Below are 16675 nucleotides of genomic sequence, written 5' to 3'. Positions count from 1 at the left end.
CCCCCATCAAAGGCCCATTTTGTAACATTATGTTTAGCTTTGGAAGACAAATTATTTTTGACTTTTGTAATATATTATTCCATAATCTTGCATTTTTAGTAGAAACTGTTAAATCCTATATGATTCTGATTGTGGCTCTTTCTTGCTTCTTTAAGTATTTTTTCTTTGACATGGAGGTTTTAGACTTCAGCTATACCATTCCTAGAACTTTCCCTTTCTGAAGGTGACTATTGGATTCTTTGTATCTCTACTTTGTCCTTTGTTTCTAATTAATCTGGGAAGTTTGAAGTTATTGTTATTTTGAAATACAAAGATCAGAATTTAAAAAGAAAATTATGATTTTTAAAGGGCTCAATAATGCTTAAATTATCCCTTCATGTTCTGTTCTCCAGATCGGTGTTTTATATATATCAGACACCTTACATTTTCTTCTTTTTAAAGATCTCTTTATTTTGTGTTTTCATATTTTCCTAATTGTTGTTAGTTCTAGTTCTTCCTGTCTCATGGAGTCATTGATTTCTCTTTTGTCCATTCTGGTTTTCATGGAGTACATTTCTTGGGTAAAGTTTTACTTTTTTAAAATAAGTTGTTTATTCTAATTCTTCAAGAGTTTTAGATTTACTTTCTAAAACTCTTTTGCATCATTTCTTCTAGATATTTATGTCAACTTCGTGGCATTTTTTTCCTTTGGGCATTTGTTACAGAATTGCTGTTTCCTTCTAGATTAGATTTTGGGGCAGCTCTGTATCTAGAATAATTATTTATAGTGGTCAGTGTCTTTTTCCATTGACTTATATTTCCAGTCTTAATTCCTTAATTGGGGATTTGTGCCAAGGCTGATCTCCATCCCCTGCTGCACTTCTAGATGGTGTGATTGGCCCTTATTGCTCCCAACCTGGATCTCCTGGGTTCCTGTATTGACTTTCTGCCTCTTGGGAGCAGGTCCCTCCTAAATATTTGAAGTTCAGAGTATTGAATCTTCTAAGCCCTCTCTATTGTCTAAGGGACATCTGAGTGCTGCTTCTCTTGCACTGGCCACTGTAACTCTAGATGGCTTCCAAAACCTACACTATGGGTTTCTGACTACCTTGGGGATGGTTTCTGTTTTCTCTGCCTCTGAGTACTGAATCTTCCAAGCTACATATATCTCTGACCTGATTATACTTGGAAGCTGTTGACTTGTTTGTGCTGGTGCTGGGTCTACTGGTGACTCCCTTTGCTACAATTGTTTATGGTCTTCTGGTTGATTCTTTTTGTAATTTTGTAATGGCAAAAGTAGTTTTTCAGATTTCTTTTTCATTTCTTACACTGATGCATTTTTCTTTAGACAATGTTAAATCTATGTGTATTGAATGATATCACATGTAAGTATTTAAAGGAAAAGCTGTCAGAAATGCAGAAAGTTTTACATAGAAACACAATATATAGGTTATTTAAATGATTTTGTTGTGCCTCTTTCAGATCTTTTAAAAAATGTTATTTAGTATTTTATTTTTCCCCAGTTACATGAAAAAATAATTTTTAACACTTATTTTTAAAATTTCAAGTTCCAAGTTCTCTTCCTTTCTCCCTTCCCACCCCGCCTCATTGAGAAGGCAAGCAATTTGATATAGGTTATATATGTGTAGTCATGTAAACGTTTCCATATTAGAAATGTTGTAAAAGAAAACATACACAAAAAAAAACCCTGAAGAAAAATAAAGTAAAAAAAGCATGCTTCAATCTCTTCAGACACCGTCATTTCTTTCTGTGGGGATGTATAGCATTTTTCATACTAAGTCCTTTGATCACTGTGTTGCTGAGAATAGCTAAGTCATAAACAGCTGATCATGTTACAATAATGCTGTTACTTTGTACACAGTACATTTCACTTTGCATCAGCTCATGTAAGTCTTTCTAGGTGTTTTTGAGAGCATCCTACTCATCATTTCTTGTAGCACAATAATATTCCATCATAATCACATACCAAAATTTGTTTAGCTATCCCAAATTGGTAGGCATCTCCTCAATTTCCAATTCTTTGCCACCAGATAGAGCTGCTATAAATATTTTTAAAATATACGTCCTTTTCCTTTTTGATTTTCATCTCTTTTGGGATACAGACCTGGTAGTGGTATTGCTAGGTCAAAGGGCATGCTTGCTTTTATAGCCCTTTGAGCATAGTTCCAAATTGTTCTATGGAGTGGTTGAATCATTTTACAACTCCACCAACAGTGCATTAATTATACTGGTGCATTTTATAGGTTCTTGTTCAAGCAGGCATGTGGAATCTGGGCTGCCAGCCTTTTTTCAGGCTGCCATCTTATCTGGAAGTCCTGGTTCTGTAGTTTTTGAATACAAGGTAATATGAACTTGGTTTACTATGTCTTACTGTAGTTTGAATTTTTAAACATTTGTGACAAGATGTAATTGTGGAAAATTGTATTTAAACACTTAACAGCTATGATCCTAGAATAATAAAATTGCATCTCTCATTTACTATTGGAAAGTAACTTTGCGATATTTTTAAGATTGAAGGAAGAACTCTCTGCCAACTCTACTCTTACACGTAAGCTGAAAGAAGATCTTGAGCGTAAAGAAGAAGACTATGTTGATGTAAAAGAGAAATTTGGTGATGCCAAAAAGCAGATTGAGCAAGTACAGAAAGAGGTGAGTTATTTCAGATTGGCCACAGATTTTCTATCAAATGGATATGATGTTGTAAAATAGTTTTACCAGTGGAGTCCTTAGAGCTTCAAAAGACTTTAATTAGTGATAATTAACATATTTAGAACATAACATATTAGAATTGGGGTTAGGAACTTCATGGAAGTCTGAAAGAAAAAAATTAATTGTAAGGCTCATAAAAGAAATGACAAGGAACAATTTTAAAAAGCATACAGAGATGAAAAGTATTCCAACCTAAAGTAATCACTATCATAATGTACAAAATTTAACATAAAGTGTTAAATCATTAATGAAAAACTATGACATTGGGGTGGAGCCAAGATGGCGGCTAGAAAGCAGGGACTTGCTTAAGCTCTCCCTCAAATCCCTCCAAACCCCTGTAAAAATGGCTCTGAACAAATTCTAGAGCTACAGAACCCACAAAATAGCAGAGGGAAGCAAGTCTCCAGCCCAGGACAGCCTGGATGGTCGCTGGGAAGGGTCTATCACACAGTGCTGGGAGCGGAGCACCAGACCAAGACCAAGGACCAACCAGACCAAGAGTCTGGTGGAGCAGGCCTGAGGGCCCTGAATCATTGAGCTGTGGCAATTACTAGACTTCTCAACCCACAAACACCAAAGATCACAGAGCAGGTTAATGGGAAACTGTTGGATTGCGGTGAGAGAGGTCCGGCCCCAGCCCTAGGGGTGGTGAAGGTAGAGCAACGGTGGCAGCGGCAGCAGCAGGAAGCTCCTGTGGCTGTTTCCAGAGCTCCAGCGTCAGTTGCTTCCGGAGTCCCTAGCTCACATGGTGGGAGGAATCAAGTGGCGGATTGGAGTGGGAGTACAAAGAGCACTTTGTTGGCACAGAGGCAGGTTCTCTTGCTGTCCCCTGCTTGGATCTGGGTCACATTCCTAGTTGGCGGTTCTTGGGGGAGGAGGAGCGCTGCTGTGGCAGAGCTTGCGGTGACTGTGGAGTAGAAGTAGCTCTGAAAACAGCAGCACAAGGCTCCTAAAGCTTGAGACAAAGTATTCTCTACTCTACAAGCAGTAGTACCCTGACAAAACCTCAGAGGTCAAGTAGTTGGCTGGTAACATGGCCAGGCAGCGAAAAAGGATGCAGACTCAGACTCAGACTTTAGAATCTTTTTTTTGGTGACAAAGAAGATCAAAACATATAGCCAGAAGAACTCAACAAAGTCAAAGAGCCTACATCAAAAACCTCCAAGAAAAATATGAATTGGTCTCAGGCCATGGAAGAGCTCAAAAAGGATTTGGAAAGGCAAGTAAGAGAAATAGAGGGAAAACTGGGAAGAGAAATGAGAGTGATGCAAGAAAACCATGAAAAACAAGTCAATGAATTGCTAAAGGAGATCCCAAAAAATACTGAAGAAAATAACACCTTAAAAAATAAACTAACCCAAATGGCAAGAGCTCCAAAAAGCCAATGAGGAGAAGAATGCCTTGAAAGGCAGAATTAGCAAATGAAAAAGGAGGTCCAAAAGACCACTGAAGAAAATACCACCTTAAAAATTAGATCGGAGCAAGTGGAAGCTAGTGACTTTATGAAAAATCAAGATATTATAAAACAGAACCAAAGGAATGAAAAAATGGAAGACAGTGTGAAGTATCTCATTGGAAAAACCACTGACCTGGAGAATAGATCCAGGAGAGGTAAAATTTATTGGACTACCTGAAGGCCATGATCAAAAAAAGGGCCTAGACATCATCTTTCAAGAAATTATCAAGGAAAACTGCCCTGATATTCTAGAGCCAGAGGGTAAAATAGAAATTGAAAGAATCCACCAATTGCCTCTTGAAAAAGATCCCAAAAAGAAAACTCCTAGGAATATTGTTGCCAAATTCCAGAGTTCCCAGGTCAAGGAGAGAATACTGCAAGCAGCCAGAAAGAAACAGTTTGCATATTGTGTAAACACAATCAGGATAACACAAGATCTAGTAGCTTCTATATTAAGAGATCGAAGGGCTTGGAATATGCTATTCCTGAGGTCAAAGGAGCTTGGATTAAAACCAAGAATTACGTACTCAGCAAAACTGAGTATAATGCTCCCAGGCAAAATATGGACTTTTGTTGCAACAATTCAGCTAGCAGTTGTTGTGAGGGTGAAAGAACAACACAAGCCAAACAACAAGAACATTGCCAGCACAGGTTGTTTTGATCTGCTTTACTCAGGAAAGCAACGTTAAGGGGTTAACAATCTTACTTTAATCCAACATACAAATATAAACTCAATTCGTTCAGGAGGAAAAGCCAGCAACCTGGACTTCAGAGCAAGTACGCACAAATTACAAATATACACAATATAAAAAGACCAAATCACAATTCATAGTTACCAAAAAACATCAACATCTGAGTTCACTAGCTGGGGAGCTCTTAACAAAGGCTGGCCCAGAGTCATAGGCCAAGCCTCCAGTGGTTCAGAGCCCCAGGCAAACAGCTCTGTTCTCCCTTTTTATACAGTTGTCCAACATCATCTGAGTAACCGGAACTTAGGCAACTTCTATTGGCTCTGGTCTTAGCAACTCCCCTTAGGACCCTGAGGACTTTAGGCCCTTATTGGCTTAGCACCTAGTAATTTGGGGTTTGGGCCTGGGGCTTTGCACCTAGTACTAAAAGGGTGCGGGTCTGCCGTTTAGCACCTAGTAAGACTCAGTCAAAGACACGTAATTAATTTAGCATTCTAAAACAGTAAAAAAAAAAAAGTCCCAACTTTATAATTAATATTAAAAGTTTCAACAAAATAGAGGACTTTCAAGCTTTTTCAATGAAAACACCAGAGCTGAATAGAAAATTTGACTTTCAAACACAAGAATCAAGAGAAGCATGAAAACGTAAACAAGAAAGAGAAATCATAAGAGACTTACTAAAGTTGAACTGTTCTGTTTACATTCCTACATGGAAAGATGATATGTATAATTCATGAGATCTTTCTCAGTATTAGGGTAGTTGAAGGGAATATACATATATGTAGACAGAGGGCACAGAGTAATTTTAATATGAAGGGATGATATCTAAAAAAATTGAATCAAACCTAACTGGTGAGAGAGGAATATATTGAGAGAGGGAGAAATGGAGAGATAGAATGGGGTAAATTATCTCACATAAAACTGGCAAGAAAAAGTGATTGTGTTGGAAGGGAACAAGGGGCAGGTGAGGGGGATTGAGTGAATCTTGCTCTCATGGGATTTGACTTGAGGAGGGAACAACATACACACTCAATAGGGTATCTTACCCCACAGGAAAGTAGGGGAAAGGGGATGATAAATGGGGGACAATGGAAGGGAGGGCAGATAGGGGGAGGAGGTAATCAAAAGCAAACACTTTTGAAAAGGGACAGGGTCAAGGGAGAAAATTGAATAAAGGTTGACAGGATAGGATGGAGGGAAACATAGTTAGTCTTTCACAACATGATTATTGTGGAAGTGTTTTGCATGATGATACATGTGTGCCCTATGTTGAAGTACTTTCCTTCTTAAGGAGGGTGGGTGGGAAGGCAAGAAGGGAGAGAATTTGGAACTCAAAGTTTTAAAAGTATATGCTCAAAAAAAAAAGTTGTTTTTGCATGCAACTGGAAAATAAGATATACAGGCAATGGGGCATAGAAATCTATCTTGCCCTACAAGAAAGTAAGGGAATGGGGTGTGGAGTGGGGTGACAGAAGGGAGGGGTGACTGGGGAATGGGGCAATCAGAATATATGCTGTCTTGGAGTGGGGGGGAGGGTAGAAATGGGGAGAAAATTTGTAACTCAAAATCTTGTGGAAATCAATGTTGAAAACCAAAATATTAAATAATAAAATACGAAAAATTATGACATTAAAAAACACTATTCTTCAGTTTTGTATTCTGTCTAGTAGAGAGAAGAAAAACAAAAAACAAAAAGAAAGTGGAAGCAGGGAGGTGGGGAAATAAAAAGGTAGGAAGAGAAGGAATGAGAAAATACAAAATTTATTCCCTCCTACTGTGGAGCCAATGTCTTTTCCCATTGGCTGAGATTGTTCCATTTGGCACTTGAGAGTTTCGCATTAAACCCTGCTGATAACTCTTTTCAGGTACTATTCTTCAAATGTTTAGTTATTCTTAGGAATGTTTTGAATTAAGGTAAAAACTATGTTATTGAACAATTTACCAGTGACAAATAAAGATCATGAACAACATAGTAATATACAGTTTATCCATTGTAATTCAGTCACCTTATAATGGAAACCAAAAGAACCTAAAGAATCACTTAGTCATTAAATATTTCACTTGTTAGTGCAGAGTTGTGGCAGCCAAAGGGAACATTAGATGAAAATACAAACTGTGTATAAAGTTTTGTGGAGGATGATGGAAGAGTATGAGTAATATCCGTTCACAAAGCATGGAGAAAATAGTGGCAGGTTAAAATCAGCTGATTTCAAAAATTTTTCAATACACCTACTTAAGCAGAGTTATCTTGAGGGTGGATGGAAGACAACAAACAGAACAAAAATGGAAAAGATCTGCAAATATTTTTATGACAAATTTTCACTGTCAAGTAAATAGAGGTAACACACTTTGTCTGTAATATAGGCCTGGGTGTGCTTAGATAGATGTGATGTCTAAGAAAAAAATGGTGGGAAAATCATATGAATTAGACCAAGAACTGTATAGAGACATCTTTGGCTACACATTTTCAAGAATTTTGAAAGATTGAGCAACAAGGTATTTGAAAAAAGGGAAAAAGCAAATTTGTGGAGTGAATCTTGAGCGTTATTAATATTGAAGAAAGGCAATCAAGAAAACACCAATCACTACTAACCTTTATTCCTATTTTCTCACAAAATTTTTATGAGTCACTTGATATATCTCTAGAGCTTCCTTAATATTAGTAGGATTCGTAAATGATAGTGCTTAGTGTATCATCTTTACTCTCACAGAATTAGAAGATGTAGAGAATATAAGATATCATGTACTATTATTCGTTTTATTAAAAAAGCATTTGACTTTATAGAGTGAAATGCCTCTTTAAAGACTTTTCTTCTACCAAGTAATCTCCCATATTCATCAGTATCAGTGATTCCTTGGAAGATACCATACAGAGATAACCTTCTTCAATGACCTTCTGATCATAACCATCAGTAAAACAGTTGTATTGCCATTGTAAGGGAGTAGACCCAACTCGTAGTCTAATCTAAAGATGGATTCCATATATTTGATGAGGTCTCCAGATACTCATGTTTGTGGACTACTTAGGATAAAACCAAGTCAATTAATAATGTTTCTTACTCAGATTATTATGTAAAATTAGATGGACAGCCTGGAGAATTTGTCTCTATGTGCATGTGTGAGAATGTGAATGTCTAAGATGGACAATACAAATGGACGAGTTGCTTCCAGAATTAAGCAGGAGGAGAACAGGCTAGATTGTCTCTAAGAAATTGTGTAGCTCCTATAAAAACTCCAAACTCTTCCCAGAAATGCAGGCTGCTATTTTTTTAAAAATTCTAATTTTTAAACATAAATTTTTATTGATATCTTTTCTTTTTTATATTGTCTAAATTCTCCCTGACATACTTCCCCTTTCCTCCCAAAGAACTGTCTATAGAACAAAGATTTTTTTTTTTTAAAGAAAAAGGAAGAAGGGGGAAAACAGTAAAACTATTCAGAACATTGAAAAATCCTAAAATATGTGCAGTGTTATATATCTGTGAACCTCTTACCTCTTGTTTTGGCCATCACACTCACTTTCAAATATGTCCCTTCCCGCTTCTTTATATTGTAGACCTTTCCTTGTAACAATTTTTTTTTTTTTAGCAGTGAAAAGCAAAACTAACACTTAAACCAATTTGGAGTAATGTACACAATGTTCCAAATCCATGTCCCCCACCTGCACAAAGAAAGGAAAGAAATATCTTTTTTCATCTCTTTTTTGGATCGAAGCATGGTCTTCACATTTATACAGTGTTTTTTTTTCTTTGTTCTTTTTCAGTATTGTTGTCCTTATGTATATTATTTTCATGGTTTTTCTTCCTTCACATTATGTCAGCTCATGTAAGACTTCTCCTGCTTCTTTGTATTCTTCATAGTCATTTATTTCACAGTTAAATTCCATCACATTCATTTATTACAATTTGTTTAGCCATTTTCCAGTTGATTGTGTCTGCTTTGTTTCCAGTTCTTTTCCACTATGCAAAATGCTGCTATTAATATTTTTTGTGTCTATGAGACCTTTCTCTCTGTGTTTGTTTGACTTATTTGTGGGTATATGCCTAGAGTGATATTTTTGGGTTAAAGGATAGAGATATTTAAGTTACTTTTTTTTATTTTTTTTTAAGTATTTTTTTTTTGCAAGGGGGAAAGTAGGGCAATTGGGGTTAAGTGACTTGCCCAAGGTCACACAGCTAGCATGTATGTCAAGTGTCCAAGGCTGGATTTGAACTCAGGTCCTCCTAAATCCAGGGCCTGTGCTCTACTCACTGAGCCACCTAGCTGCCCCTTAAGTTACTTTCTTGACATAATTTCAAATTGCTTTCCAGAATAGTTGGGTCAATTCATAGATCCATTAATGGTGTATTTGCGTGCCTGTTTTTCCATAGCCCCTCCAACCCTATTCTCATTTTCGCCAATTTGCTGGAGAGCAAGCTGAAACCTCAGAGTTGGTTTGATTTTTATTTTTTCTCTTAATAGTGATTTGGAACAATTTTTCATATGGTTGATAATAGTTTGTAGTTCTTTTGAGAACCATGCCTATCTTTTTGACCATGTATCTACTAGGGAATGACTCTTGGCCTTATATCTTTGTCTTAGTTCTCTGTACTATGTTATTATGTAAAGGTTTTTTTTCCCCCAGTTGACATATTCTCTTCTTAACTTAATTGCACTGATTTGTTTATTGCAAAATCTTTTTAATTTCATGTAATTGAAATTATTTATTTTTATCTTTTATGACTGCCTCAATCCCTTGTTTGGTTAAGAACTCCTTCAAACCATAGCTGTGAACGGTACCTTATTTTCCAATATTCTAAGATTTTGACTTTTAATGTTTAGATCACTTAGCCATTTTGCACTGTGTATATAATGTAAGATGTTAGTCTAAAACCTAATTCTGCCAAGACTGTTTTCCAGTTTTCCTACATCCTCCAAGTAATTTTTGTTCTCAGATTTGACAAATGCTGAGTAATTGAGTTAATTTGATTTTTTTTTCCTTTGGAGGCAATCAAGGTTAAGTGACTTGCCCAGGGTCACACAGTTGGTAAGTGTCTGAGGCCGGATTTGAGCTTAGGTTCTCCTGATCTAGGGCTGGTGCTCCATTCAGTGTGCCATGTAGCTGCCCCTGAGTTCATTTGATTTTGATCTTCCTTATCTAGCCTATTCATTGAACCGCCTTTTGGTTTTTTTTTTTAACCAGGGTCCATCTTTTTGAAAAACAAAACCCAAAAAGTTTTATTGACATCTTTTGTCTTTATACTTTATTCTAAAAGCAATGATTTTGCTCTGTCTTGTAACAAAGAAAAACAATTATGTAGATACATCTGATAGGGAAGAGTTGTCTGATAAGATATATATTAGTCTCCCAGCTCTGTGCTTTGAAATCAATTTTTTCCATTACTCAAAAGTTCAACTTCATTTTAGTGATTTCTTTGTTTGCATTATTGTAGTCATTGTACATATTGTTGTCTTGGTTTTGCCTGTTTTTTGCTCTTTAGTTCATTTAAATCTTTTCATGTTACAGTTCCTCCTATTTGTCATTTCTTACTGTATAGTAATAGCCCATTACATTCATATTTCAATTTTTTTCTGCTATTCCCAAATCAGTAGGCACCATTTTGTTTCTAATTCTAATCACAAAGAATTCTATGAACATTTTAGCCTATATTACACTTTTGATTGTTCTTTGACTTTCTTGAGCTATAGGCTCAGTTGTACGTTTATGTGGTGAAAGGGCACAGACAATTCAATCACTTTTCTTGCATTTCTAGTAATTGGTATCTTCAGTGATTGGACTATTTCTCAGCTTCACCAATAGCGCATTACTGTTAAGTTTTATCTTTTTAATACCAATATTTTCCTGGTATTGTGTGATTATGAATCATCAATCATTTGGATCTCTGAAAAATTAAAAAATGAGTAATACAGAGGATGGTAGAATTGGTGCCTGGTGTGTGAGCAGACTGCAACAGATAACAAATAAGAAATCTGGAACAAAACCTGGTGTAAGAGGAGATGTAAGAGTAAAAAGCATATGGCCATGACACATGGTGATTATAGGTAGGCAGCCACATACTCCAATAATAGAAGAAAGCAAGGAAGGCTCTCAGTATGGGGAATTCCTCTTGTGATGGACTTTAGAAAAACAACCCACAACAATTAATACATCAACAAGTGTAGCAAAACATATTTAGCCAAAGGTACACTCAGAAGCTTTAAAAATAAGCAGCCTTAAGCTCTGAAGAAAAAAAAAACCAAATGCTATACATAGAGTCAAGCCTTATTGTAACAGATTTATATAACTTAGAAAAATTCATAAACCCTTTCAAAATACAAAAGTGACTTTTCTGCATTACAGAAAAAGCCTCTGTAAGCCAAAATTTAGTAGGTAAGTACCTCCCTTTGAAAATTTTGACCCAGACCAAACTAAACTAAGATGAAGATGTGTCAAAAAAATTATAATTGTCCACACAGTTGTTCAGGAAACAGAATCCCAAATATAAAGATACTACTAATTTTGTGAGGAAGAACAATTCCTTCCTACAAGACTAATTTGCAGTTGTAGAAAGGGGACCATTTTTAAATTTCTTTAGATATTTTTCTTAACCACAATTGCCTTTACTGAAAACACAATTTTATTTCAAATTCATATTCTAATTACATCTAAAAGAAACGCTAGTCCAATTCTTTATATCTGAATAGTTATCAGCTGTTATTTCATGGAGCACTCAGGGGACGCCCTGAATATCTCTGCTCATAAAGAAATACAGTTCTGTGGCTACTCAGATATATGAGATGAGTCTTTTCAATATATGCAGCATATCAAAGTATATTGCAACTTATTCATCTGTCACTTGAAACAGAGAGGTTTCAAATCTTGTTGTTTGGAATGAAGACATTGTTCACAAGGTAAAAATATTTGATCTGCACTTGTAGTGAGTGACCTGGGTAACACCCATTGAAATTCTACATGGACTGAACAACCTTTGTGAAAAATGCTGAAATAGGAGACACCCTCCCCCTCCCCCCAATTAAAGAATTCTTAGGGCTTTATTTTTTTATCTACTAATCACAGATTTTTGCCCTTATGACTTTCTGTGGTTAACAGTAATGGCTTCTGCCGAACCTCCAAAACAAACTCTTTTTGCTGGCCCCCTTCATGTTTAGGATCATTTATTTTCTAAGTTTTCTTCACATTTTTTACTCAGTTCTGTTACAACCTTTTATCGATGAAATGGACATACTGAAAGGTTCTTCCTTCTGTGTTAAGCCTTTGATATTGAAATCATCTTTAGGTTCTGGAGGGAAACCTTTTGAAAAATAAATTGTGAGTCTTCTCTTCAAAATACATCTTTTCTCCTATTTTCCGAATTTGAGCAACAAAATAATAGTATCTTAAATATCTTCCTGCTGATCTGCCAGCTGATGAGGAGAGATTATTCAGCAATAAAAGTTAATTAAGGTGCCCTGTGCCCAGACATCCTTGTCAAGCATTCTGGGGTGGGGGTGGGGGTAAAGGGCAGAAGGATGAGTACCGTTACACTCAGTGCTTGCTCCCAGGATTGCAGCCAGCAGTGTTGTGGTTTGAGAGTAGCTGGGGTGCACTCTAACTGAGATCCAAGGAATATTCAGCCTCCCAATCTGCTACTTTCCACTTCTCCTTATGGGAGACTTGTAGGAAGACATGGATACAGTTTGTATAGGAATGCAGAAACTTAGATGGGTTGCAGTCTGCATAGTTGGAGGAAGTATCCACATCAGTGTGATACTGATCTATTTGAGAATTTTAATACCATTTAGAAAGCTCTAAAATTGTCTCTTTTTGATACAAGATCTTGTAGCAAGAATAGTCAACTGCAGAACCAACAGACTTTGAAAGAGGCTTAATAATGTAAATTTTATAGTTGTATCTGATGACATTAGATAAAGTAAAGCTAAAAGAAAAAAGTTAGATCATTTCTAAAACCTTACACGAGAAGCAAAACATTTCAGAATGGAATGAGAAATAGGAAATTAAAAGTAAAATAGGAATAGAAATGTTTGAAACTAGAGATGATCTGAAAAACAGTCTAGTTAAACTTTGAGCAGTGGTAAATCTGAATCACTTCTAGAGTAGAATAAACCTAAATACTAACTCAGTTTTTATTCACAAGTCAAAACGATGCTTTTACCAGGTTGTACTTAGAGAAGTTTAGAAAGAGAAAAATTCAGAAGTTCTTGGGAAACAGGTAAAAAAGAAGATCCCTAAAGATTATTTATTTGCCATTGCTTCAGCTGCTTCACAGGTTGTCCCACCTTGGTTTCTGGCCTCCTGTTGCCTTTAAGCCACACTGAATTCTTTTCTGTTTTCTCCCAGCATAAGTGATCTAGAGGCAATTTCAGATTTGCATTTTAATTATCAGCCTCTATACTTGCTGACTCTAAGAGGTATCCCCTAGAATAGATTATTGGCATCAAGCTCAAATGGAAATGGGGTCACTAGTCTGCATATTTACTTAGTTTTAAAATGTAATATTGTCTGTGTTTTATTGTATTTTTATTTTGTTAATATTTTTACATTTTAATCTGATTTGTGCCTCACTTGGGAACGTTGTGGACCAAATGTGGCCTATGGGGAATGTGTTTGACACTTCTGTTCTAGGGAACAAAGATAAAAATAAGCAACAAATTAGCTCTGTTCATATGTATTTTCATCTCTATAAATAGATGGAATATGGGTGGGGTGTGAGAAGTCTTCGGTTTAGGCATATCTGGTCTTAGTTCAGCCACTGTCCTTGCTGACTTTAGTATTGTAACGTCTTCCTGTGTCAGTCAGTATAAGGAATTAAACCTTTCATTTTAAGATGACTTATAGATATGGATTTCTAGATTTTAAGTAATCTTGTAGTTGAACAACTTTGGTTAAAGAATCTACTAATTTAGGGTAATAGACTTTTTATTGTTTGGTTAAGGTAATTTACTGTCGTTATCAGTAATCATTTATTTGCCACTTTGAACAATCAGTTCACTTACTGCTTCTGGATTCAAATAGACCAAGCTTCTCAGTGCTTTAAGAACTACTCTTAATAGCAGCCATTATCCTACGCTCATAACACAAGCGAAGGTAGTGTTACAGAACCTAGTGCTGAAAGAAACTTTAGAGATCATTTAGTCCAATTAACATCATTTCACAAATGAGAAAACTGGCCTCATTGCCCAGGATCAGACAGGTAGAAAGCAGTAGACCTGGTAATGAAATTCAAGCCTTCTGACTCCAGTTTCAGTATTCTTTCCATTGTACCATGCTTATATCCAGGAGTGGTGCTAGAGAGAAAGAATAATTAACTCAGAGTTATAAATTCTTGTAGAATTATAGCATTTGAAGTCATTGGCTTCAATCCATGATTTTATAGATAAGGATATTGTGTCCCATAGAGCCTAAGGGACTTGTCTAAGGTCATACATGTGTTAAGTAATTGGTGGCAAAGCTGGGGTTTGAAACTATGTCCTCTGAATTTAAATCCAGTACTATTTACACTGAATTATTCACACAATTAAAAATTTGTCATTATATAAAAGTATTATGTTGATTCTTATAGAATTTATTTAAAAACTTTTGGGTTTCTTAAAACAATGTGAGATGAAAATGTATGTTGATTTATCTGTATTCTGTGTTAGAGTAATGAGGAGTAATCTTGACACTATGTAGTGATGGAATCTATAATTTTTTGATACCTGTAAAATACATATAAATATTCTAAAAATGATCAAGATTGTTAATTGTTTCTTTAAAAAGTGCTCAATCTGTTTAATAAACATTACTCTTTGCAGATATCTGTGATGCGTGACCAAGAGAAATTACTGAGGAACAAAGTTAATGAACTTGAGAAAATTAAAAACCAGTTTTCCCAGGAATTAGATATCAAACAGCGAACTATTCAACAACTTAAGGTAATGTGTTTCTCTTTTGAGGTTTAAGCGATTTCTCTTGGCTATAGTTTAATGTGTGGTAAAATGGAGAGGCAAATTATTTTAGGTTCTTTTTTTTTTAATAACAGGTCTTTTTTTAGCTTCATTTTAGAAAAGAAAATTTACTTATTTAAATTTATTGTTCCTTAGCTCTTGGGACAGAGAAAGCTTTTAATTCAGTTCAATTTGATTTGACAAACATTTATTAAGTTTTTATTATGTACATATTGTTGTTTTAGGTCTTGGGAATAGATACAAAATTAAAACAAGATACCATGTGTTACCTCATGGAGTCTAGGTGGGGGATGTGACATATATACAGACAGCTATTATAAAATAATACTTTAAAGGCAAACAGATTTCTGTGAGGTAGAGTGGGGCAGGTTGAGGGAGCTGGAAAATATTCGTGAAGAAAGGATTATTTAAATCAGACTTTTAAAGTATGGGTCAGACTTAAGCAAGGAAGTGGAAAAGGAAAGACATATCATATACAGGGAGAATGATGTGAGCAAGGCCCAGAGAACCATGAACTGAAGAATTCCCTTTGACTAAAGCCTAGAGTAGAGGGAGTAGCATGAACTAAGCTTACATCAGATTGTATAGCACCAGATTCTACAGGGCCTTGGATGGCAGGCAATGGAGTTTGGATTTTATATATAGACGTTAGGTAGCTACTGAAATTTTTTGAGCAAAGAAATGACTTGACCGAATCTTGGCTTAAGGAAGATCAGTCTAGTAGTGGTGTGAAGGCTGTATCAGGCAAGAGAGAGATACTGGAGAGAGAGTGACCTTTTTAAGAGGCTATTATAATAGTCTGGTAGAGTGATAATGAAGGCTTTTACTATGGTGGTAGGTGGCATTAAAAGTAGGAGTGGAGTGTATCCCAACAGAGAGATGGTCAAGAGTGTTATATTCTTCAGAGACTTTGTAGAGGATGAGGACTGAAAAAAGCCATTTGATTTGGTTATTAGATGATTAATAGTGACCTTTGAGAAAGGAGTTTCAGTAGGAGTCAAAGTCTGATTGCAAGAGATTGACAAGAGAGTAGGTGTTCACCTCAGGTGTTAAAACTTTTACCATGAAGAGAAGGGAAGAATTGGGGCAGTAGCTGGAGGGGTAACAGAAGGGTCAGGAATCTTTCTTAGGACTGGGGACACCCGAGTTAAGTGTAGGAAGATGGGAAGGAAGCTGTGGGGCAAAAGACTTTGGAGATGCATGAGAAAGATGATTATTGGAGTAAACTCTTTGAGGAGTCTTGAAGGGATTGTTATCAAGAGTGTAGTTGGAAGGAGTAGTGTTAGCAAAGAGTAATGATAATCTTCCTTCTTCCTGTCCCAGAGGGAGAGAGTGAATGTTGATGCTGAGAAATCAAGAGGATTGGATGGCCTCATTCATCTCTGTGTATTAAGGGTCTGTTATCTGCTGAGAGGAGATGAAACTGTTTGAAAAGTCCCCATGAGGAATGAGAGTTCAAAAATTAGAGTAGGAGGATGACCAGGCAGCAGTGAGAGCCCAACTTATGCTCCATACATTTATTCTGCGTAAAATTAACTTCGTTTTTGTAACTTCTCCCAGGGCTGTTGAACATCCTGGGAGCAGGAGTAGTTGCAGTTACCCAGGGTTACAGATTAACTAGCTGGAAGCAGAGATCTGAGAGGCAAGGTAGTAGCTAGTGAATTATTAAAATGTGCTGCCTCTCAAGGGATATGAAAAAAATGAAACATTTTTACCCTCAATAAACTTACATTCAACTGGGGGAAAACAGAATGTGCATAGAAAATTAGATACAACCATATCTATCTATCTCTCCATCTGTCTAGTGATGTCTAGTGACAAGAGTATGGAAATCAAGGGGGAAATCAGGGTCAGCTTTTTGTAGGAGGTGATACTT

The 16675-nt window shown here is 36.1% G+C and overlaps 1 protein-coding gene across 1 annotated transcript in view; it reads left to right on the top strand.

The window, feature by feature from the left end:
• KIF20B (kinesin family member 20B) overlaps window positions 1-16675 on the top strand; it is a 106281-nt gene that overhangs the window by 46721 nt on the left and 42885 nt on the right. The window contains exons 21-22 of the mRNA XM_036737286.1: window positions 2511-2649; window positions 14647-14766. Coding sequence (XP_036593181.1) covers window positions 2511-2649; window positions 14647-14766 — 259 coding nt within the window. The remainder of the gene's footprint in view (window positions 1-2510; window positions 2650-14646; window positions 14767-16675) is intronic.

Source organism: Trichosurus vulpecula, chromosome 8 (assembly GCF_011100635.1).
Source record: "Trichosurus vulpecula isolate mTriVul1 chromosome 8, mTriVul1.pri, whole genome shotgun sequence".
Taxonomy (NCBI): domain Eukaryota; kingdom Metazoa; phylum Chordata; class Mammalia; order Diprotodontia; family Phalangeridae; genus Trichosurus; species Trichosurus vulpecula.
Note: the sequence above shows the minus strand (reverse complement) of the source record. Positions and strands in the feature narration are given on the sequence as shown.